We start from the raw sequence: 25220 nt of genomic DNA, 5'->3' as shown, positions 1-25220 counted from the left end.
AACGAAAAACTATTTTAAAAAAGTAAATCTATTTTCAAAAAGTACATACTCTATTTAAAAGTCAGTTGCCAAGTTTGTTGTAACACTCATCATACCTCTCAACTAATTTTAAAGTAACCTCTGCATAAAAACTTGCCACCTGTTCCGCTAACCAAGAATTCACTTCCATTTTTACGTTTTTATCATCATTGTAATGATTGCCACTGAGGTGGAGAAAAGGATATTAATCACTCGGAGCAAGATCAAGACGTTATTGTGGGTGATCTAGAACTTCCCAGCAAAAACTGTCCAACAAATTGCGGGTCTTACCAGCAGAGTGAGGTCATTTCCTTTGTCAGCATGCCAAGTTTTTTTTTTTTTTTTTTTTTTTTTTACCGCTCTGCAGAGCTTTCTGAGGGTTAGGCAATATGCTGCTTTGATAGTGGCTCCTCGTTGCATGAAGTCAACCAAAAAAAGACTTTGTCTATTCCAAAGCACTGACGCCATGATTTTGCGCTGGGAGAGAGTCTGTTCGAACTTCAAATTTTCAGGGGAGTGTGTGTGTTTCCATTCCATGTTCTGTTACCTCGATTTGAGCGCCATATGCGAAACCCATGTTTCGTCTCCAGTTCAACCGGTTGCCTCCTCAGTGACATCCGTTACAAAGATAACGACGACACAAAAACAGGAGTAAACTCTTGACTATTGGAGCCGGCGGCAAGTTTTTAAGAAGACTTTAAAATTAGTTGAGAGGTATGATAAGTGTTTAAAAAATCTTGGTAACAATGTCGAAAAATAGAGTAAAGTATGCACTTTCTGTAAATAAGTTTACTTTTTTGAAATAATCTTTCGTTGTGTAATTATGTTCAAACGGACCTTAATTAAAAAACACGCCTCGTATTAATAACGACATTATGAAACAGAGCTAATTAAATCTTTATTGGTGCTGCGTTCCCTTTCTTTGCGAAGTAAAACACAACTCTAAAAATCGGCTGTGATAATTAAAAGGGCGACCTACGCCATTTTTGTAACTTTTCAGGAGAGCCAAAAAACGGAAAAATGTTTGTCGGCTGTGGTTACTTTGATCGATAAAGCTAATGGAGTTAAAAAGAACATATTCTAGACTAAATGTTTATGCTCTTTTCTGAGGTATAGATTAAATTCAAACAATCGGAGCGAATTCAAAATTATTTCAATTTATGGCGTATGTCTCCTTTTTCCAATTGTTAACAGAATCCTCATATGTCAAAAGTATTCTGAGCGAGTTAAAAATTATTCCATTTTATGTCGTATGTCTTCTTTTTCCAATTTTTAACAGAATCCTCATATGTCAAAAGTATTCTGAGCTAATTAAAAATTATTCCATTTTATGGCGTATGTCTCCTTTTTCCAATTGTTAAAAGAATCCTCATATGTGAAAAGTATTCTGAGCGAATTAAAAATTATTCCATTTTATGTCGTATGTCTCCTTTTTCCAATTGTTAAAAGAATCCTCATATGTCAAAAGTATTCTGAGCGAATTAAAAATTATTCCATTTTATGGCGTATGTCTCCTTTTTCCAATTGTTAACAGAATCCTCATATGTCAAAAGTATTCTGAGCGAATTAAAAATTATTCCATTTTATGGCGTGTTCTCCGTTTTCGAATTGTTAACAGAATCCTCATATGTCAAAAGTATTCTGAGCGATTTAAAAATTATTACATTTTATGGCGTATGTCTCCTTTTTCCAATTTTTAAGAGAATCCTCATATGTCAAAAGTATTCTGAGCAAATTAAAAATTATTCTATTTTATGGCGTATGTCTCCTTTTTCTAATTGTTAACAGAATCCTCATATGTCAATAGTATTCTGAGCGAATTAAAAATTGTTCCATTTTATGGCGTATGTCTCCTTTTTCCAATTGTTAACAGAATCCTCATATGTCAAAAGTATTCTGAGCGAATTAAAAATTATTCCATTTTATGGCATATGTCTCCTTTTTCCAATTGTTAAAAGAATCCTCATATGTGAAAAGTATTCTAAGCGAATTAAAAATTATTCAATTTTATGTCGTATGTCTCCTTTTTCAAATTGTTAACAGAATCTTCATATGTCAAAAGTATTCTAAGCGAATTAAAAATTATTCCATTTTATGGCGTGTTCTCCTTTTTCCAATTGTTAACAGAATCCTCATATGTCAAAAGTATTCTGAGCGAGTTAAAAATTATTCCATTTTATGGCGTATGTCTCCTTTTTACAATTTTTTAGAGAATCCTCATATGTCAAAAGTATTCTGAGCGAATTAAAAATTATTCCATTTTATGGCGTATGTCTTCTTTTTCCAATTTTTAACAGAATCCTCATATGTCAATAGTATTCTGAGCGAATTAAAAATTATTCCATTTTATGGCGTATGTCTCCTTTTTCCAATTGTTAACAGAATCCTCATATGTCAAAAGTATTCTAAGCGACTTAAAAATTATTCCAATTTATGTCGTATGTCTCCTTTTTCCAATTGTTAACAGAATCCTCATATGTCAAAAGTATTCTGAGCGAATTAAAAATTATTCCATTTTATGGCGTATGTCTCCTTTTTCCAATTGTTAACAGAATCCTCATATGTCAAAAGTATTCTGAGCGAATTAAAAGTATTCCATTTGTATGGCTGTGGTTACTTTGATCGATAACAGCCTCAATGTCAAGGTTTCAACAAAGAACATTATTCTAGACTAAATGGTGTATGTCTCCTTTTCCGATGGTATAGAATCTAAATGTCAAACAGTATTCGGAGCGAATTCAAAATTATTTCAATTTATGGCGTATGTCTCCTTTTTCCAATTGTTAACAGAATCCTCATATGTCAAAAGTATTCTGAGCGAGTTAAAAATTATTCCATTTTATGTCGTATGTCTTCTTTTTCCAATTTTTAACAGAATCCTCATATGTCAAAAGTATTCTGAGCAAATTAAAAATTATTCCATTTTATGGCGTATGTCTCCTTTTTCCAATTGTTAACAGAATCCTCATATGTCAAAAGTTTTCTGAGCGAATTAAAAATTATTCCATTTTATGGCGTATGTCTCCTTTTTCCAATTGTTAACAGAATCCTCATATGTCAAAAGTATTCTGAGCTAATTAAAAATTATTCTATTTTATGGCGTATGTCTCCTTTTTCCAATTGTTAACAGAATCCTCATATGTCAAAAGTATTCTGAGCGAATTAAAAATTATTCCATTTTATGGCGTATGTCTCCTTTTTCCAATTGTTAACAGAATCCTCATATGTCAATAGTATTCTGAGCGAATTAAAAATTATTCTATTTTATGGCGTATGTCTCCTTTTTCCAATTGTTAACAGAATCCTCATATGTCAAAAGTATTCTAAGCGAATTAAAAATTATTCCATTTTATGGCATATGTCTCCTTTTTCCAATTGTTAACAGAGTCCTCATATATCACAAGTATTCTGAGCGAATTAAAAATTATTCCATTTTATGGCGTATGTCTCCTTTTTCCAATTGTTAAAAGAATCCTCATATGTCAAAAGTATTCTGAGCGAATTAAAAATTATTCCATTTTATGGCGTATGTCTCCTTTTTCCAATTGTTAACAGAATCCTCATATGTCAAAAGTATTCTAAGCGAATTAAAAATTATTCCATTTTATGGCGTACGTCTCCTTTTTCGAATTGTTAACAGAATCCTCATATGTCTAAAGTATTCTAAGCGAATTAAAAATTATTCCATTTTATGGCATATGTCTCCTTTTTCCAATTGTTAACAGAGTCCTCATATATCAAAAGTATTCTGAGCGAATTAAAAATTATTCCATTTTATGGCGTATGTCTCCTTTTTCCAATTGTTAAAAGAATCCTCATATGTGAAAAGTATTCTGAGCGAATTAAAAATTATTCCATTTTATGTCGTATTTCTCCTTTTTACTTGGAAAAAAGGAGAAAAAATGCCAGGTCCCCATGTTATAGCTCCATAAGATAATCCTGTTCTGTCAAAACTGACGTATGTCTCTTTTTTATCTTTGTAGCGGTACAAGATAAGACAATTTTTACTGCACCATTCGATTCCTAGTTCAAAGGACACATATGCTGCATAACTCATAGTGACCAGAATAGCATATCTCGCCCTTATAATTATCACAGCCGAAATGCACCAAGGGAAAAAAAACCTTAAGAAAAGAACCTGCCAAATCATTTTTCAAATGCAAAGAACATCCAATGAAAATCATTTTTATTGAGTAGTCCTTTTCACTGTTGCCATGTTTAACGCGAAAATAATTAAGCAAAATTAATTAGTTATATTTGATAATGCTTTTCGTCCACAAAAATGTAAGCATTAACGATCTGTTGATTCCCGAAGATAACGACACCCTCAAAAGATACCTATACCTTCTTAAATTGTTTAGTGCCATATGTTTTTAGCTCATTTTTGCTGATTTATTACACATGTTTCTTTTTTAAATTTTAGCGCCTCTTACTATCAAAATCTGCATAGCTTCCTATGAAGCCCCTTCATTAAAATTTGAATTCTGGATTTGTCACAATTATTTAAGTTATGTATGGCTATCTAAGTTTCTACTTCAACGGTTATAAAATTAGATTTTATTTTCACTGTCTTTGTCAAACAATTCCTGGCTTTTTGGCAATGGCTTTTAGGCCAACAATTGGCTTTTTATGCTGATTTCTAATATACAATATTCATTAAGTTTAATGTCATCAAAAACTACGAGCCTGGGAAAATTTGTCTGATTTTTGAAAAAGGGGGAACATGCCCAAAATGTTAAGGAATCTTAGGGAAAATCGCAACCCCAGATTCAACGTATCAGAGAACCCTTCTGTAGAGGTTCCAAGCCCCTTTCTGCAAAATATTTTGCGTTTTTTTGTCAGAAGAAAGATCAGGGATGCGTATTTATTTGTTGTTGTTTTTTATCCCCAGGGGTTATCGTATCGAACCAATGGTTCTAGATGATCGGGAGGGGGCTCATTCATACGGAAATTAAAGTTCTAGTTACGTTTTTTTTGTCTTTTTGCTATTTTTAAGCGGCCAGAAGGATAGGAGGAAAATAGCCCTCCTCCAATGCCCTCTTTTGCCCACAGTTACCCAGTTAAAATTTTAAGATAGCCATTTTGTTCAACATAGTTGAAGGGTCCAATAACTATGCCTCTGGAGATGACATGAGCTCCCATAGCCCCTGGAGAAAAGGCTGAAAGTACTGAAATTTGCCGTTTGTGGGGGTGGAACTTTCTGGGAGATTTTTCCTTCGAGGAGTTTTCCGCGGAAGAAAATTTCCATTGGAGCGGGGGGAGGGAAGATTTCCAGCATGATTTGGAAAATGATCAGAAATTCCATAAAAAAACAGTCCACCCCGCCCCCCCCCCAACAATAACTCGCGCTTTACGCTGAAGTTTGACTTTTTGTCCCAATTTTTTAAGAACAACTCTCGAAACACAAGGCCGTTTAATTAGAATAACAAGCTTTTTTAAAGTACTAAAAAACTTTAGCATGAAGAGCGAAGGATTGAGGATAGGGGCAGGCCCCCTCATATACGGAATAATTTCTGTTCGTTTCAAGTTTTCATCTTATCCCTTACTTTCAGTAAAAAAAAACACATTTTTAATTTAATTATCATAAATAAAACGACATTTAGCCTATGCCTTTGACATAATAATATCTTATTTACATATTTAGAAGTTTTTGCTAAACCTACAGAACAGATAAATATTTGCACAATTGTTATCTAGAAAAGAAAAATCAGCTAAATGGAAGCTGAACTAAAAGGATCCACCAACTTCCAAAAACTTGAGCCAAATTTAGTATTGTTGCACCAAAGCCCCTACCCCCCCCCCCAAAAAAAAATCATCAAGAAAATTTTAGATAAGTATTATCACAGGAAAAACAGACATATAGTACCAATAATAATTACAAAATGCCTAGGTGATGCACATGGTTTACAAAGTAGTTGGGTATAGTGTGGTAGAAGAAGTAATTTACCATTGTCTAACAGCTGCCATATTTTGTTGAAGTATCTTATAATCAAGATGTAAGCTCGAATCAAGTTTTTTCATATTCACTGGCACAGTGGCTGTCATAATCCTGATTGTGGCTGAACCTGATGACACGTGAAACCCACGTTCATTGCTGGTAAAGGCAGCTCCTAGCTTTGGGTCTTGTTGCTCTAATTCCTGACACAATTTCATTCCCATGGCGTCGACAGCCTGTCTTGCCGGCATTGACTTGAGAATCACAACGAGATCAGCCATGTTGCTTCCACGCATCATTGTTCCTTTTTTGAAAGAGCCAACTGGACGCACTTCTTCAATTTGCTAAAAAAAAAAGAAAAAAAGAAATACTTGTCGTTGTCTAAAGGCGCAACATTGGACTAACACCAGCCATATAGTAACAAAAATGAATCAATATTGTCATGTAGAAAGGGTTCCAGAACTTAAATATCAGTAACAAACAAACTTTTGTACACTGATCAGTGGGATCCGCGTAACGCAGATGGCAATCTCACGTTACTCTGCCCTCGACCTCGGAGTCCTATGCTTCTTTGGGGGGCAAGTCACTCAACCCTTGCCTTGTTCTCCCATAAATTCTTCAAGGTACCCATTTAAAGCTGGGTGGACTTTTAGCTTGTCTTACAGGGATAAATAAAAAAAACGAAAAAAAAGTATAAAAAAAGCACACCTCAACATGCAGTATGTATTTTCTAAGACTGCATATTAGTTTTTTCTACTTCGACCATGGTTATTTTGTTTTTGTTGGTCTTGGTTTATTCTCATTTCGCGTCTCTTTTTTGTGTGGTTTGCTTCTCCCCCCCCCCCTTTTGTCACTGCAAAGTATTTTGCACTATTTTCTTTTTTGTGCTCCTTGTGGATTAGAAAGCAATAAACAAGAAAAAAAAAAAAAAAACAGTAAGTAGTGCGAAAATATTGTTCGATCCTACTTTCCAAGGTTATAGGTCGAGCGGTTGCGAAATTTTTATAATTAATTTTGAACAGTAGGCTGTACGAAAAGTGTGTTTTAATCCCACTTTCTAGGGCTATCATGAAAGAAAGGTTGAGATGGCTAAGGCACGTTCGGCGGATGAAAGATTGCCAACGATTGTCCTTTTCGGACAACCGTCTAGGACTAGGGTGGGAGGAAGTCGTAAGGAAAGATTTAAGGGAAATGGCTACTTCTTGGGAGGGTGTAACGAGGGAGGCTTTGAATAGATTGAGATGGAGTTGTTACGAGGGACGGTGAGTTGTTAGTAGTAGTAGTAATTTCTGCTTTGGAAAAAAAACGCACCATAGAGGCGGGGAAATTTATCACTGTGAATCCAGAATTCCTTTGTGATAAATTCCTATGTGATGAGTCTTATGTGACTGGGAATTCCTAATGTGATGATGTAAGCTAAGACTGTTAATTTTGATTTTTCCTTAATTTTAAATTTTTTAATTAACAGATTTAAATTAATTTAATTTTTAATTGATCCTAATTACTTTTAAATTAAATCTACGTTTAATACAGGTTGCGTTTTAGGGAAGAAGGATGATAGGTTGTCAAAATCGTGTTTTTGGCAATACAGCTGGGGCGACTAAGAACTTTAAGTAACTTCAAATGAGCACAAAAGCAAAGAAGTTGGAAGATAGAGATAAGGTGCCATGTCGAAAAACAGAAATAAAATGCAAAACAGGATAATTAATCTGAAAAAAAATACACCATTGAGACGGGGAAATTACTGGAAATCCAGAATTCCAAAAGCAAGCATTTCAATAAGGAATTTTCAAAACTTCGTATGAAACCACATAGCATAAATGTATGATATTATTTATCAAAATTAGCTGAACTTTTGTGAAGTGATGAGGCTAAGACTCTGTTAATTTAATTTTTTTGTTTTTCTTTGATTTATTTTAGTTAATTAATTAATTTACATTTCAACTGAATTAATTTTTAATTATTTTAATTAATGTTAATTAATTTTAGCTAAATTGTAATGAACCTGCATTTAATTTGTAATTAATTTTTGACAAATTTTAATTTTTAGTTCGTCTTTACTTTAATTCTGCTTTTTGATCCTGACTTAGATTTTTCAATGATTTCTTAGTTTCAGTTTCTTCTTTTATTTCGCCGAGGCCGGCTATTGGTAATTAAGTCGAAACATTTACTTAGGTTTTATTTCTTTCACTGTCTTCAGAAGGAAGTCCTCATTCTTTATAACGTCTTGTTTTTTCACATACGCTTTCTTATTACACAAAATCTGGCGCCACACGTCAATCAATTTATGGTACTTTTATGTTAAACGCACTCTTTTATATATGTCAAACTGGAGACGCGACATAAAACCCGTTTTGTATAGGTTAATTCAAGACACTGCTATACAGAAATGAATGCTTAGCCTGGTTTTCAATGCGTTGACGATATTTGAACTTTTGTTTTTTGGGGTTTAGGGAGAGAAAAAGGTACCTAGGTTAGATTAGGTTACGTATTTAATATATGCTATACTTTACCCCCACCCCCCTAATGTGCAAATATATAGCCCAAATTTGTTTATAAGCTATTATATATTCATCCTATTTTATTTTATTTCATTAACATTAACCAAACTAGCACTATATAAAAGAGTGCGTTTAACATGAAAGTACCTAATTTATTCAACCAATAAATTTACGACAAAAACACTTCAACATAGACCCCCAGTAAGGCTCTATGGCCAGAAAAAAAAAGGGGAGAATGGAAACGTGAATTTCGTATTTAGTATACGCATACCTTGTTTATAAAAAAAAACTAATTTTAGCCCTTTTTCTACTATTCATAGATATAAAAATCACGAATATATCTAAATAAAGATTTTTTTTTTCAGACATAGATACATATGTTCAAATGCAGAAGTAGATAATTCGGGAACAGTCCGGTTATATAACTGTCTAATGGATTTCGGCGGAAATACAAGAAATATCTTAAAACTGACATCTAGGCGAGTCATTTTAGGTGAAAATACCCCTCTACTTGGAAATAATTCCCTAAAAGGGCAAACTTTACAAATGCATAGTACAAGCACTTGGTAACAACATATTAAAGATTAACATTTGTGCATGCTGTGCTACGGCCGCAATCTAGGAATTTGGCGGCCGATTTTCAATTTTTGAGCATATTTCACTAACAGGTGTAAATACAAATAAACTTTTCAAACAAAAGGTAACGAATACAAAAAATAAACTTTTTTAGTTCTTACAACTTTTATCCGTTCTCTAACAGTTATTGAGAAAAATTCAAATTAGTAACAGCAAAGCCTGAATTTTGTTCGAATTTCAGCAGTTGAAGTGGGAAATTTGATTAAACTTAATTCAACAAGTGCATGAAATCTGCGATTTACTCTGTAACTAGACTCGTTCGAGGGACGTTCTTTCTGGAAAGCTTGGATCTAAGTTTCATATCTTATGCAGATGACTTTCTGCTCCTAAGCAGCACGCTAAGGGGACTACAAGAGAATCATCGTCTCCTAGTGACCGTATACAGAACAATCCGACTACGAATCAACATAGAGAACATGGAATTTATTGTTTTTAGTGGCACTATCTCGGTCAATTCCAATCTTTTCCTTGATGATATCAGAATCCACCAGTCCCAGTCTCTAAAATACCTTGATATCACGTGCGGTCAGACGCCAAGGTCAATTAAAGGCTTGTTGACCGAATCAGTCTGTAAATCTATCCGCTCAGTATATTGAAAAGCTGTCAAATGCAATTGGTCATTTAATCGATTCATTATGTCAAAACTATTCAATGCCGTCATCTATCCTGTCATCTGGTACATATCACACTTGTGGGAAATGTTGTCCCTCACCGAGCGTCGAAAAATACGAACCATGTACTACAGATTAGCAAAATTTTTACTGGGACTTCCGCTAAGATTTTCTAACTCGGAAATCTCATCCATTTATGGAATCCTTGATCCATCAACCAAGGTGATTGATATAGAACGGAGATCCTCAAGACGATCCCTCAGTAAACTCTACGAATCACCGCTGACTCAACTGTTTCTGTGAATGAAATGCTTGCATTTAATTTTAGTGCCAAATATGTTTTTCTTCTTTCTTTTGTTTCATTTTGTACTCCGCTTTTTTTTCATTTATCCATTGTAAGCCGGCTCAAATGACATATGAGGGTAGCCAAAATGTATTCAAAATGCCTGGATAAGAAAAAATTCAAATATATAATTTTGTTTATTAGGGTTGTTAATTCACAACTTCATTAACGTTTTGCCCAAACCGTTATATGAGTTACACGAGTAACGACCGTCATATATCTACTTCAGATGGTTTTAGAGGGAAAAGAAAACGAACAAGAGAAAAAAAGAAAAACTGAAAAAGCAGATTTAAACAGAAGAGAAAGGCAAAAAGAGAAAAGGAAAGAAAAAAACAAGAAAAACAAAAAAAGAAGAAAGAGGAATAGACAAAAACAAAAGGGGATATTCTTACACACGAACCATCTGCCACTTTCAGCGAACTTTCAGACAACAAACTTATATGAATTATGATCACGGCATATGTACTACAGATGGCTGCAATGAACAAAAGAAAAGGAAACAAACAGAAAAAAAGGAAAACAAAAGAGAAAAAGAAAATATATTTAACGAAAAGAGAAAACGAAAGCAAAAACAAGTAGAAAACAAAGTTAAAAGGAGAAAAAAGAGAAAGAGGATATGGCAAAAGCGACAAAATTGAAGGAAAGAGAGAAAGAGCAAAACTGAAGAAAGAAAAACAAAAGGGGAAATTCTTACACATGAACTTTCAGCCACGGGAGCTAATATGAACTTGTCCAATATACCTCGAACTTTAGTCATCAAATTATTGATAGCAGCTTCTTCTTCTTCTGTTGGACTCAGTTGCGTATTCAAATTCAGCAAATCCTGAAGCAGAACAGATAACTTGAAATAATTTCGAACGGAAATGCTTTCTGTTTTGAAAATGTTGGCTGAACTGCTGGAAATACTTCGTTTGAACATATACTTTTAAACTTGTTTATTAGTCCAATTTCCTCCATTGCAACATAGGTTTTAAATGTTGACCTTAAGGTCAAGTTGGAATATGGCTTGTAATTTCCCTTTTTAATTCCCATAATTAATACATTCTTTTTAAGGAAAGATTATCCCTGGACTGAATGATATTACTTTTAAGGAATGATATTGCTACAACTATACACTAATTAATCTATGCATAAATAAAATATAAAAGGTACCGTAAACGGCCTATCCCAATAGATTTTAGCAACAACTTAGTGAATATCTTTTGGACTATAAAAAAAAGCTAAAATACATTATATTATTAACTGAATTTAGAGTTCACTTCTTAAAATTGTTCTGTATGTTCATTGTTTTAAATGAATAAAACATAATTATGTTGGAGTGTTTTGAGCAAGAAACAACAAAAATCTTCAGAAAAAAGTTTAATTCATATTTCCTTTAATGCAAACTATCAGGGCGGAAAGCCTAAAAGCCAAATTCTAACCAAATATTGCAAAAACATCACCGATTGAAAAGATTTTGAATAGAACTGTCCCAAACACTAATTTAGACACTTTTAAGCTATCATGTATACGAGATTGTTTTAAAAGAATACACAGAAAAGTCAGATGGGGGTAAAAAAGGATTTTGACAAGGCCGGAGAGTGCTTAAAACAGCGAAAATACCTTTTTAGCGACCTGTACTTCCTTGGGCACTTAAATAACAGTATTGGCAGAGAACTCCAAATAGCCCTCAATATGAGCTAACTGTTAAGTTTGCGTGGAGCTTGGACTATTTTCTAATAAAAAACAAAACAAGTGATAATTACTGAAGATTTAATGCTGCTGAAAATGTTAATCTCTTGGCAGTTTTTTGGAGGGAGGGAGTCTGAAATGCCAAAAATGAATTCAAGGGCTATTATTTTTACATTTTCAAGGGGAGTTCTTCAAAACAATAGTTCTTACAGTAAATTTTCTCCTTCCCTCCTCCTTCCTCTATAGATAAGGATATTAATAATAAAATTATGTTAAACTTGAAATTTTTCCACAATAAGAGGGGAGGCTAAGGGGTGAATATGCCCTATTCTCAAATACAGAAATAATTGTAGTTTTGAACTTTATTTTGAAGGCCAGGCAGAAACCTTCCTTGTGCAGACAGCTGTTTGTTGATGAAAATCGAGATGTCCAACAATTGACAAAAAACAGAAAACCCAATCAGACGTATTTCCCAATTTTTTTACTCTCTTGTAAAGCTTACATTGTTACATTTACTTATTCACACAGATTTTACTGAGATAACAAAGGTCATGTTTTTTGTAAGTATACACATTATAACACTTACAAACAATCATGCTTATCATCTTCGAATATTTTATGTTTTTTTAATTTTAACTAAAACTGTAACCTAAAATTTGTTTATAATTCTAAAAATGCTTTTTCATTTGACAACAGATAAAACAAGTTTTCTATTTTAATTAAACTAACCTGATTAAATTCCGTTTCTTCAGGCAATGGTTTCACTCTTGGGAAAGCTGGCTCAGCAAGAACTGGATCAAAAGTAGGTCTACTAATGAATCTTGTAATTGGTCTTGCAGACCCTCCTCTTGGCCGATTTCCACCAAAGCCACGACCCCGACCTCCAAAACCTCGTGCCATCATGTATTCACTTGAGAATCAATAAAAGTCCTAAAATAAAGTTAAAGTTATAAAAGGAAGGTTGTTCTGTAAATAGAATGCTACCTTTTTTATTGTCATCTTATTTTAGTTATAAATGAAAAGGCAGCGTGTTCGAAGAAACCGTTTATGAATGAATAAATGAAACCAAATTAGCAGGAATTAAAATTTAAAAGAAATCTATTTGTTTTCCAATTAACTTCAAGCCTACATGACATGTGGACAGGAAAGAGGGGACCTCAATGAAAACAGCATATATTGAGAAAATAATTTCTGATGTATCATTTCATAGCCCCCCCCCCCACAATACAAAAAGTGCAATTTTATTTATATCTGATTATTTAGTATACAACTGTGCAAACAGACCTAAGATGCAAAAACAGCCACAGGTATGGAAAAAATTCCAAAGCTGCCAGTAGCAGAATTTGACAGAATTCCAAAAAATGCCAACACTTTACCAGCACAACTTGTGTTTCGCAGCTTTTCTTTGAGCAAAAAGTATTTTTATATGTAAAAATAGAATTTTCAGACAAGATCTGCCAACAGATTTCACTGGGCCATGAAAACTGCCAAGTGGGATTGCTACTACACTACCCCACTTTTTGCACAGAAGTCTGAGAATAACCAGATTTTTTCTTTCAAGGTACATAGGATATGTATACTGGACCATGTAGACCTAAGACAGAAAAACCCCGAATGATATTTGGTTGTATTGATTCTTGATGTAAAAACTATAAACACAATAATTATTTTAAAAATGACGTAGACATAAATTTATTTAAACATTAACAGTTACAACAAACCAGTACTAAACTGTGATAGTAGTTTCTTGGCTATATTTACCTTGAGGATCACAACTCTCTAAGCAGTTTGCCATGGACCAGTTTGAACAACAGCTCCCAGAGTTGTTAATAGCAGTCTAATAGTATTTTCCAATACTAACTCAATTACCAGAAAATCAGTCAATTTGACAATCAGCAAAAAGTCTATCAAGCAGCAAAAGCCATCAATACAATAGACTTATCCTGATTTTACATTTGTTAATTTTCATAGGATGTTGCTTCAGAAAATAGTGCGAATCTTGTAGAGAAAATCAAAATTAACTTGAAAATTCACCTATGTATTTTCAACAGTGTTTCTTCAATTTAAAATTTGTAGCTCAGTCCCAAGCATCATTCTCCTTGGGTAATCTTACAGTAGAATTTTCTAGCAAACTGAATAGAAAACCCACCACATTTAAACAGTTACAGTAGAACCTTGTAAATTGTCAAACAAAAGAAAAGTAGCTTTAGTTTAGGCCATGAATAACACATCTAGGTACTTGTATGATATCCTGACCATACTCAACAAGTGAAATCAGGTTAATCATAATGAAATATACTAAAACATGATGAAAATATGACACTTTAGAAACAAAATTAGGGAAACTACAACAGAGAATTATGGAAAGCAGACTGCCCAGAATGCATTATATTAGATACCTAACCAAAATACTGACTCTACATATCAAAAAATAAATTAAAATATACCTCTGTAGTAGTTTATCTCTCTCAGGCTAAGCTGATTACTTCCATGTGCATGCAAAAATACATCGGTTTTATTACCGGAGAAACCGGTTTTATTACAGAGAGAAAACAAAATGTGGTTAGGATATTATACAAGTACCCATATCTATTTGAGCTTAATAGCAAACCCCTCAAACGAGACACTTTCTTGAGGCATCTTGATCCAACCTAGCTATGACTGCAGCTTACCCTCCTCTATTCAAAGGTGCTTCTTACAGAAAAGTTACAATTGTCATACAAGTACCCATACCTATCTGACCTTAATTGCAAATCCCTCAAACGCGACATTTTCTTGAGGCATCTTGATCCAACCTAGCTATGACTGCAGCTTACCCTCCTCTATTCAAAGGTGCTTCTTACAGAAAAGTTACAACTGTAACTTTTTAAGCTACAAATATGAAGCTACACATTGCCACAATTGAAGTTACAAATTGAAATATTTGAAGACTACATGCAAGGTAGTGGTATTATCCATTATATTTCAAAATTATATCTGGTTTTCTCAAAAATTGCTCAAATTGTGGAGATCGGCTCCCAAATTTGAACAATTGAGAGTGGAAGCACTGATTAAGATCCATTGATATTGAAAGTTGTCTACAGGGTGGGGGAGGGGATATGGCTTCAGTCCTATTGAAGACCAAAAATTAAGCAGCTTCAAAGTTTGAACGAATGAAAAATTCCCTCACCATCCAAGAAAAATTTTAAAGCCAAACTCTATAAATTTTGTGTTCTTTCTAAGAAAATCATTGTAGTATCATTAATCTGATTTGCAACAAATTTTTATCACTACTTACTCCTTTTTGAATACATTCCTTTCAAGTTTAAAGGAAATCAAATGGTGAATCTGTTATTGATCAGCCAATTGTTAATTCTGCTTCAAAAAATTAAGTAGATTGTTTCACAAACTGCTTGTACATGTTGCGAAAATTTATTATTAGACATCAGCCCCCTATCTTTCTTAATTAAATAGAATCAAAAGAGAAGGTTTTGACAAAAAAAAATTAAGTCACAAATGAGTTTATCACAAGAAACAATTTCTTCTTTTTTTCCTGTAACCCTGATTATCAAAGAGAGTTCCTTCTTTTTTTTGTACTGATATATTGCCAAGTAAAGATGCAATTTGAAATGCAAATAGTTTTCAATGAAGAACAAATGACACTGGCCTTTTAAAAGGTTTTAGGAGGCAATAGCCCTATTCTTATTTGTGGTGGCTCTTAATACAAAGCCTTTACAACAATTGTTATTTTCTTTGTTTTTTATTGTTGATTCTATAACAAACAAAATACACAATTCAAAACAGAAATCTTTTAGGAGATGGGATATGGCACTCTGACCAATACACGTTTAAACGCCCTGTAGTTGGCTTTTATATGTAGTAATTTCTGTTTATTCACTTTTTTAACTTTAATAAGACCAAAATTATTAAGACTTGGAGGAATAATTATTAATAGACCCCGGCGCCGCGCCGATAAGGGATGACCGGCGGCGCGCCGCCGGTAAGACGTCGGCGGCGCAATCAATGTTGATCACAAACATTAATGTTTTCATCAGTCTTTCTCAAATCCCAGCTTGAATTTACAAAAGATTCGGGCCTATTCATGAGTTAAAAACTTCGCAAGTCACTGGCTGGACGCTGATCTTGTTCGTTATTCCTCAAGAGAAGTAGAAATCTGGAAGAAACGAAATGGCTGTGGTGTTTCAGAACCCTCGCATAATAAACGAAATAATAGATAATAGAATCGCCGTGGCATTCAATAAGATCCAAGGAATCTAATTAAAAGGGAGCACACACAAAAGCCAAACTAGGCCAGTAGCCTATAAGAAATCCAAAACTACCCAAAACAATGAAAAAGTCCGAATGGGGGGCTCTGGGTCTATACACATATTTCTATGGTTTCTCAGGGATTCTGACATCATTTTCTTCCGTCTCCGCTTTAAATAAAAAAAATAATTAGCTTTTTGGCATCCTTGCTTTGAATTTGAAAAAAAATTGAGGTACTATCATTTAAAAATGATAGCCCCATATCCTCTCCCCCTCACTATAGGCAATAACATACAATTTTTTTGTAAATCATATTTCAGGGGTCACTTCCGTTTTAATATTCAATTCTCCAACCTTGTACATAGTCTATAGCTAAATTTAGTCTCAATAGAAGGTTTTTTTTTTGGGGGGGGGAGGGGGTAAACATTTTTCAGAAAGAAGATTAAAACTTCTTTAACATATTAGGCATTCAATAATTATGTATTAAACATTAAGAAAATGTATCTAAAAATAGCAAATACAAATCAAAATTCTACAAACTTATGATTCAGTTGTTGCAATAATCTGTTGCCAATCAATTTCAAAATCCAACTGAACCTATATAGTGTATGCGTCCTGTTCAACTTAAAAAAAAATTCTTGACTACGAATGATGTAAGAATCTTATAGCCATTGGGAAACTGCATGCAAAATGGTTTAATCTCAATCAAACAGTTTGTGGTAATCAACTGTAAGTAAGGAGCGACCCAGCTCAATAGTAACCAAAACTCTAAAAAACGGATACCAATTTTGATACCAATCGACAACTCAAAAAAATCAGATTTTTATGCCGATTTCAAATATATAAGTGTCATCAAATTAGTGTCGCCCATCAAAAATTACAAGCCTGGGAACATTTGCCTTACTTTCGAAAAAGGGGGAAAACACCCCCTAAAGTCATAGAATCTTAATGAAAATCCCACCATCAGATCCAGCTCATCGGATAACCCAAATGTAGAGATTTAAAGATCCTGTATGCAAAATGTGGAATTTTATATTTTTTTTTCTTTTTTGCCCGACAAAAGATCACGGTTCTGTGCTTATTTGTTTGGTTTTTTTTTCTTCCCAGAGGTGATCGTACCTACCCAGTGGTCCTAAAATATCACAAGAGGGCTCATTCGAACGGAAATCAAAAGTTCTAGTGCCCTTTTTAAGTGACTGAAAAAATTGGAGGGCAACTAGGCCGCCTCCCATGGTCATGTTTTCCCCCATAGTCACCAGATTGAAATTTTGAGATAGCCATTTTGTTCAGTATAGTCGAAAAATCTAATAACTATGTTTTTAGATGTAAAATGACCCACCACAGTCCCCTGGGGAAGGGCTGCAAGTTGTGAACTTTGCCCATTGTTCATAATATTTGTTATTGGGAAGTATATAGCCATTTTTTTTTGGGGGGGGAGGGGGTCGTACTTGAGGTGGATTTTTAAGGGGAGAATCTTCCTTTGGGAGGTAAATTTCTGACGATTGAATATTCTAGGGGAAATGTTACACTGGGGAGTTTTGACAGAATTACTATACAAAAATCTTTTTAATTGTCTTACATTCTCTTTGCCAAATTTTTTATATGGAGATGTTCCAGGGGAATTGCCCGGGGGCTTTTATGCACGCATTTTGTTTTCTGGGAAATAATTTCCATAGAACAGGGTATTTATGGAGTGATAGAGAAATTGATTATAGATTACTCTTAACCCAATAAAAAAATGCTAAGGAGAATTTTTCAGGGTGAATCATCCACAAGCCATTTTACAGAGAGGGGGGGGATTCTCACCGAGGAAGGAACTGTCTGGAGGGAATTTGACAGGAGGGGGCCGTGAGGGAGAGGGGTATATTTCATAGAGGGTGAGCCAGATTTACCGGCATTATTTTAAAAACGAACAGAAATTATGCCATATATGAAAGGTTGCTCCCTCCTCAATACCTTATTCTTTACGCTAAAGTTTGACTGTTTACTAAAACTGAAACACAGGGGCTGTTTAATTAGAAAAGGAAGTTTTTTTTAAAACTGCTAACAGCTTTAGCGTAAAGAGCAAGGTATTGAGGAGGGGGGCGACCCTTCGTATCTGGAATAAATCTGCCAAAATTAATATGCAAATTGTGTTTTAATTTTTCATGCACGGTGAGCCAAAATCGAACCTGCATTAGTTGAAAAACGTTCAGAAATTAAATAAAAAACAAGTTTTTTTTTACTGAAAGTAAGGAGCGACATTAAAACTTAAAACGAACAGCAATTATTCCATATATGAAGGAGGCTATTCCCTCTTCAACGCCTCACTCTTTACACTAAAGTTTGACTCTTTTTCACCACTGTACTTTTTAAAACAATAAAAAACTTTAGCGTAAAGAGCGAGGCGTTGAGGAGGGGACAGTCCAATTCATATATGGAATAATTGTTGTTTGTTTTAAGTTTTAGTGTTGCTCCTTACTTTCAGTTAAAAAAAATTTTTTTCTTTATTCAGTTTCATAAAGACAATACTTTTGTCAACATATGAGAACCGTGTATATTGCAATTGTATCTGTCTGGTTTTGTGTAAAGTAACACAAGAGACAAAAATTAACAAACAAGAGAGTAGTGAAGAAGTATGGTATACAAAGTAATATTTGGCAGGGATAGTCACTAGTGATAAATCAATAGGGATAGCATCGTGATTGGGTGATTTTCAGGGATTTGGGGAACCAATTTGTTTTTGGAGTGACACATTGATTTTCGGGGAAATCCCCGCCGGCGGCGTTGCGGCACTTCGGCGGCGGTCAACCGGGCCTCCCATTGGCGGCGTTCGGTCGATGCGCCAGCATGGCGCCGGGGTCTAATTATTAATATATGTATATTAAACTATCAATCCATATTCATTTGTTGTTTTTTCAGTAATCTTAGTTGTGTTGATGATCTCTTTTTACTTTTTTATATACAATGAGAAATAGTAATATTCAGCTCAAAATAAGGATTGTTTTCATTGAAGTACAATTTATGATCTCATCTTCAGAAGGCATAAGGGTTCAGCCCTATTCATCTTAATTTCTGCTTGTTTTTAGGTTATTTGTTGTAGTTTCTCTTTGTTTTGAGTATCGTTTGCTTATTGATGGTGATTTTTTGGTAATTTTACAATTAGAGAGTTATTTGACTTTATTTCTGCTTATTTTTGGTTTAATGTAGCTCTGCTTTTCTTTGAAAAACTTATTTTGTTGAAAAACTTTTTAAAATTGATATCTATGTAAATAGAAATCATGCACCAATCTACATCCCTATATTCTGTGAACAAAGGAATGGATAAATGGGCTAGTACTTGAAGAGTTCTTTGTCAAAGATGAAGATTAAAGAGAGGGCTGGGTGCTAAGTCAAATAGGAGACCAGTGTTTACTACAGTTTGTCTATATGAAGGAATTATCAAACAGGCTTTCAATAAAGGAGTTTTATGTATTCATAATGAAAATCAAAAAAGGAAGGAACCTCCTTTAATGCTTTGCTGAAAAAATTACCAACTTTGTATTTCTTAAGGTAGACCACAATACCAAATCATCAGTAGCTTCTAAATTGGAGCTGTGATTCACTTTTGAGCTGGAACTTACTTATGATCAATATGACTAAAAAAATGCAATGATGTTCATCCCTAAATGAGCTAGTCCCTGAAGTTCTCTATTCAAAGAAGAAGAAGAGGATTGGCTGTTAAGCCAAGTTGAACCAACAGCAACCGCAACCTTATAAGAAAATCGAAACATATTTTCTTGTGAATATTATCGCTTCTAATCAGAAGTCGTACCAAGCCAATCCTGCTCAGCTCACCCTCAGGGCTATACTGTGGTGTTTATCCTCCCCATAATATAGTGCAGACGGTTTGATATCATTGTATTTTCCCTTCTTGTTTTAGTTTTATTTTTGTGTTTAAAGCTTTTTCCAATAGGCAATGATTAGAAGTCCTACAAAAAAAAAGTCCCCCCAGATCCCAAATCAAATTCCAGTGTAAGTGTCATAGTGAAAGATACCCATCCTGGCTGGTCAAGCACGCTATCTCAAAGTTCTAATGATAGCTCCAATTCTGAGAATAGGACAATGATAAGTGTAGGGGCTAATGTAACTATAAATGATGATAATGGGTTTCAAGAGGTCCTCTCTAGAAGTTCTAAAAAAAGGAAAAAAATCTCCCCAATTAAAAGCATTTCCCCTCTCCCTGCCCAAGATCCTCCCTCCAAAAACTTAGGAATTTACCTTAAAATTACTCCCACTACCCCCTTTGAAATAAAAATGATCACTGCACTAAGAGTTGCAATTTTTAAATTGCTAAAATCAATGTTCTCTCTTAACATTAACCGTGATGGATCTCTGCTAATAGCTGTAGAAGATCAGAAATCAGCAGATACAATAATTAACCTTAAATCCCTTCTGGATACCCCAATTATTGCATCTAATTGGATCCCAAAACAATCACCAACAAAAATAGTAGTTTATAATGATCCCCCGGAGATATCTACTCAGGAGTTAAAAGAAGGCCTATCAGATAGGGCTGGAAGCATAATCCCAGTTGAGGATGTTACCCAACATGAAAAACCTAACTCTAATGGTCGATGAACTAGTAGATCCTTCTTATTCACACTGAAGGATAAAATTGACATCCCAGAAAAATTATTCCTATTTGGGCACATCAAACCACACAAGGAATACAAACCTAAGCATATCCAGTGTCAGAAGTGTTTCAAACTGGGACACACGACAAACAAATGCAATGAAATTCTCCAAGAGTGTAGTAATTGTAAATCTTTCTATCCTAAAGAGCTGACAACTTGCAACAACACTCAGCCTACATGCATCAAATGCAAAGGCCCACATGAATCTACAAATAAATTATTATGCCCTGCATACAAGAAAAGAGCTCTAACACTCCAAATATCAACAGAGAAAGCCATCCCATACCCCTTTGCAGCAATGGAAGCAAATGCTGCAAACAATACCAAATAAAGCCTGTAATGAAACAAACCAAAACCCCCAAGTCAAATGCCCCCAATGCATCAAGCACCCCATATAAAACACCATCTTCTAAGCCCCCTAGCTCAAATCCCTATCAGACGGAATCACCAAGCCAACAAGCCTCTTTGTCCGGTGAGATGAGGTCAGCCTGGCCCCCCTCCCAAGAGGAAACAAACAAGTAACACTACCAGGAATCAATCCCTTAACCAACAAACAGGATGCACAACCAAAAATGCAATCCCCAAATATATGCTTATTCATTCTAAACTGTAATGCAGTTCAGGCCATGAACATACATCAAATACAGAAAACAAAAATTATTGCAGAATTGGCAAAAATCTACATCCCTGATGATATGCTAATTCAAGCAAAAAAAGATCTTGCTTTACTTTTAACAAAGCTGAACATTGATACACAGTCATATGAAGAATAAATCAACAACACAACGTATATCAATACTCCAATGGAATGTAAGATCACTCTTAGAAAATAAGCTAAATGAAATAATATCATTTATGAATAATAATTCCATTAATATTGCTTGCCTCCAGGAAACTCATTTAACCCAAAATCAACAAATTAAGTCTCCGGGATATACTATCCTGAGAAAGGATAGATCTTCAGAGAGAAAAGGAGGTGGGGTAGCTTTATTAGTTAATAATAATATAAAATTTTGTGGAATAAATTTTCCAGATTTTGCAAATGATGTTGATGTTATTGGTATCAGTGTTTGGCTGAATAATTTAAAAACCTACATAATAAGATTTTATAACCTTAATGGCCAAACTACAGATGCCAAGGATTTCTTTAATTATATAAATAATTCTAATGTGTTAAAAAATATCATGATTTGTGGTGATTTCAATGCCCACAGCCTTTTGTGGGGGAATAAACCAGCAAATAAAGCTGGTAAATTCATTGAGAATATGACTTCAAATAATAATGAATTAGCTGTTGCTACCCCTCCAAACCTGAAAACATATTTCAACCCCAAAAGTGGCAGATTCTCCACAATTGACCTACAAATTGTGTCATTAAATTTTTTGAACAAAATTTATATAAATAAAATTGATAGTCTATGTACTGACCACTTTGCTATAGTTTGCTCCCTAAATGAACCTGCGGAAACTTTATCTCATACCTCCAAATATATGAACACTAAAGCAAATTGGTCTATGTTAATAAATACAGCTAATCATGCTATCCCCAGGACAACACCTAAGAAAACATTCCCTAAACAAATTCCTAAAGCATGGTGGACAAATGAGTGCCTAAATAAATGGAGGATAAAAAAGGCAGCTAGGACAGATTTCATAAAAAAAAACCATCATCGACTACATATTTAAAAAAATTACAAGCAGAATCTAATCTAAAAAGGACTAAAATAGATGCTAAATATAAATACTGGAATAATTTTGCAAATAATCTCTCCAGAGAAACGCATGAGCAAATTATACATAAAGTCATAAGCCACATCTGTGCGAAAAAGACTTCCCCAAACCCACTCCTGTATGAACTTATACATAATAATACCCATTATGACAATGATAATGGAAAAGCTAACCTATTTGCAACTCTTTTTGTTAATAAGCTAACATCAAATAATCAAAGCAAACTGTCCACAATCTCAATGAACAAAAGTTACCACCCATTCCCAGGATCTAAGTACATAACTAATCCATTTTGAATCTTGGAATCGAATAATCGAATACATCACAGTAGAACCAAAACTAGCTACAGCTATTACAAAATACACCCTATATGGATAAAAAATCTCACAGCTTCATACAAACAAGAACTGCTAAATTGTTATAATCATGCTTGGGCATCTTCTAGGTTCCCCAATATATGGAATTGTTCTTCCCTCATACCAATCCTAAAGAAAAATAAACCAAAAGATAACCTTGAGTCTTATAGGCCCATAATGATTACACCTGTGATGGGGAAAATAATGGAGAAAATGATCTATCAAAGACTCCTCTGGTTTGTTGAAAAAAATAATATGATCCCACACACTCAAACTGGATTCAGGAAACACCACTCCTCAACAGATGCTTCCATTTTGCTAACAAATCAAATAAATATATCTTTATCAAAAATTAATGCCCTAGTGACAGCTTTCCTAGATTTTGAAAGGGCATAGGATAATGTGAACCCCCAATTCCTTTGAAATAAACTTGAGAATCTTGGTGTGCCCCCAAAGCTAGTCTTCTTTATTAAATTCTTTATAGAATTGTTAAGTTTCTTCGTTTGTGTTGGTTCAGCCTCTTCACCCCAAAAGACAATAACCCAAGGCCTACCTCAGGGAGCAGTCCTCAGTTGCCTCCTATTTGCCCTATATCTCTGGGACATGAACCTACCCCACACGAATCTACAATATGCTGATGATCTAGTGCTATGGTCATCTGGCAACACCTTTCAGATAGCACTGTCAAATCTGCAAAAGTCACTTTTCCAGTTCGAAAAATTCTCTCAACATTCAGATTTACCCATTGCACCCACCAAGTCAAAAATAATCCAATTTCACCAGAAGCGAAACCAAGTTAATGCAAAAACTAACTAAATAAAACATCTATTCCATAAGACAATTATATTAATTACCTAGGTCTTATACTGGACCAAAAATTTAATTTCTACCTCCACATTTCAAACAAAATAAAAAAATGCTATAGAAAAGCAAATATACTAAAAAGACTTCTTTCCACACCCTGGGATTGTAAGGAGAAAAACTTACTCCAGTTTTATAAATCACATATAAGACCCCATATTGACTATGGGCTCATCGTCTATGGTGCATGTGCAAAGACCCAGATGTAAAAAATTGAAACAATGCAAAATGATATAATACATCTGATATTTGGTCTTGGGAGACCCATCAACACAAAGTTTCTTCTTATGGAGAATGGTTTAACAACACTAAGGGAGAAACGTTGCCTTCTCTTGACAAAACATCTTACAAAAATTGAATCAAATAGCTCACACACATTATATAATTGGTTAAGAAATCCAGCCATGTATAGAGGTATTGCAGATGAGTACCAGGTATGCCAATATTCAAAAGAAGTTCCCTGTACCAGCAAATTCTATTGCACCTACTTTCCCCCAATCCCCTCCATGGAATTGGTCATCTCCCATAATAAATAATGAATTTTCAAAATGGAATAAAGATTTAACCCCCATTGCTTTTGTCCAGAAAAAATTTGCATAACTTAATACAATTACCTATAAAAATCACTTCCAGATATTTGTTGATGGGTCAAAAATGAATGAGAAGGTTGCAAGTGGTGTTTTCCTTCCTCATCTGAAAATTGCAATGGGTGAGAGATTATTTAATAATTTATCTATAATGTCTGCTGAGTTAAATGCCATAATCATGGCAGTAGAACACCTTAAGCAAAACCAACCTTTGATTGCAAATTCGAATAATATTATCATCTATTCCAACTCTTTATCAAGCCTTGAGTTGCTGGCCTCAGCTCCACAATATAAGTTGGACATCGACACTTAGCACTGTCTCAGTATTATTGATTATCTTGCTTCAAGTGGCATAAAAACTTATATTCTGAATATTCCTAGCCACTTGGCATAAGTGGTAATCATCAGGTTGGTGAAATAGCTAAAAATGCTATAAATATTGACCAGCCAAGTGGGAGACCAATCCCAATTAGAGATATTTTCCGATGTAGGCTATCAGATTTTAATTTTAATAAGATTAATCCTATCATTTCCCCCTTTCCCAATAAGTATCTTTCTAAAATCTATCATAGAATTCGTTCTGGAACAAATGGACTAAATTTCCTTGCATTCTCATATAAGCTTTCTAATTCAAGTGGTTCAATTCCCCTGTCCCCTCTTTGCAGGCATTGTAATATGAATAATGAAACAATTGACCATTGCCTATTTGAATGTAATATGCTGACGTCTGCACAACATACCTTGTTTTGTAAACTGTTAAAATGCTTCAAACACCACAAAATCTCACTCTCAGCCAAGAGCTTAGCCAACTATACCTGCACACAGAGCACAGAAATTGATATCTATCATCTTATATTTGAACTCCTTGAGTCAAAAGATCTACTGAAATATATCTGAGAATATCTAATAAACAAGAGACAACCAAGATAGTTGCTCTGTAACACCACAGAGTGAAGCAAAAAGAAGAGGGCTAAATAGTACTAACTGAATAGCCCACCTGCTTTGAATTAGAAGAAGAAGAAGAGGCCGACAGCAACATTTTAAGAAATTTACAAATAAATTTCTTGTGA

General features: G+C 34.3%; 1 protein-coding gene across 1 annotated transcript in view; it reads right to left on the bottom strand.

The window, feature by feature from the left end:
* LOC148948339 (interleukin enhancer-binding factor 2 homolog) overlaps nt 1-25220 on the bottom strand; it is a 67743-nt gene that overhangs the window by 32388 nt on the left and 10135 nt on the right. Inside the window, exons 2-4 of the mRNA XM_089094297.1 lie at nt 12445-12645; nt 10739-10867; nt 5966-6297 (exon numbers count right to left, since the gene is read on the bottom strand). Of these exons, the coding sequence (XP_088950423.1) occupies nt 5966-6297; nt 10739-10867; nt 12445-12618 (635 nt within the window). The 5' untranslated portion in view covers nt 12619-12645. The remainder of the gene's footprint in view (nt 1-5965; nt 6298-10738; nt 10868-12444; nt 12646-25220) is intronic.

Source organism: Artemia sp. Qi Xiang Cuo, chromosome 9 (assembly GCF_049724085.1).
Source record: "Artemia sp. Qi Xiang Cuo chromosome 9, ASM4972408v1, whole genome shotgun sequence".
NCBI lineage: Eukaryota > Metazoa > Arthropoda > Branchiopoda > Anostraca > Artemiidae > Artemia > Artemia sp. Qi Xiang Cuo.
This window is presented reverse-complemented; position numbering and strand designations above follow the sequence as displayed.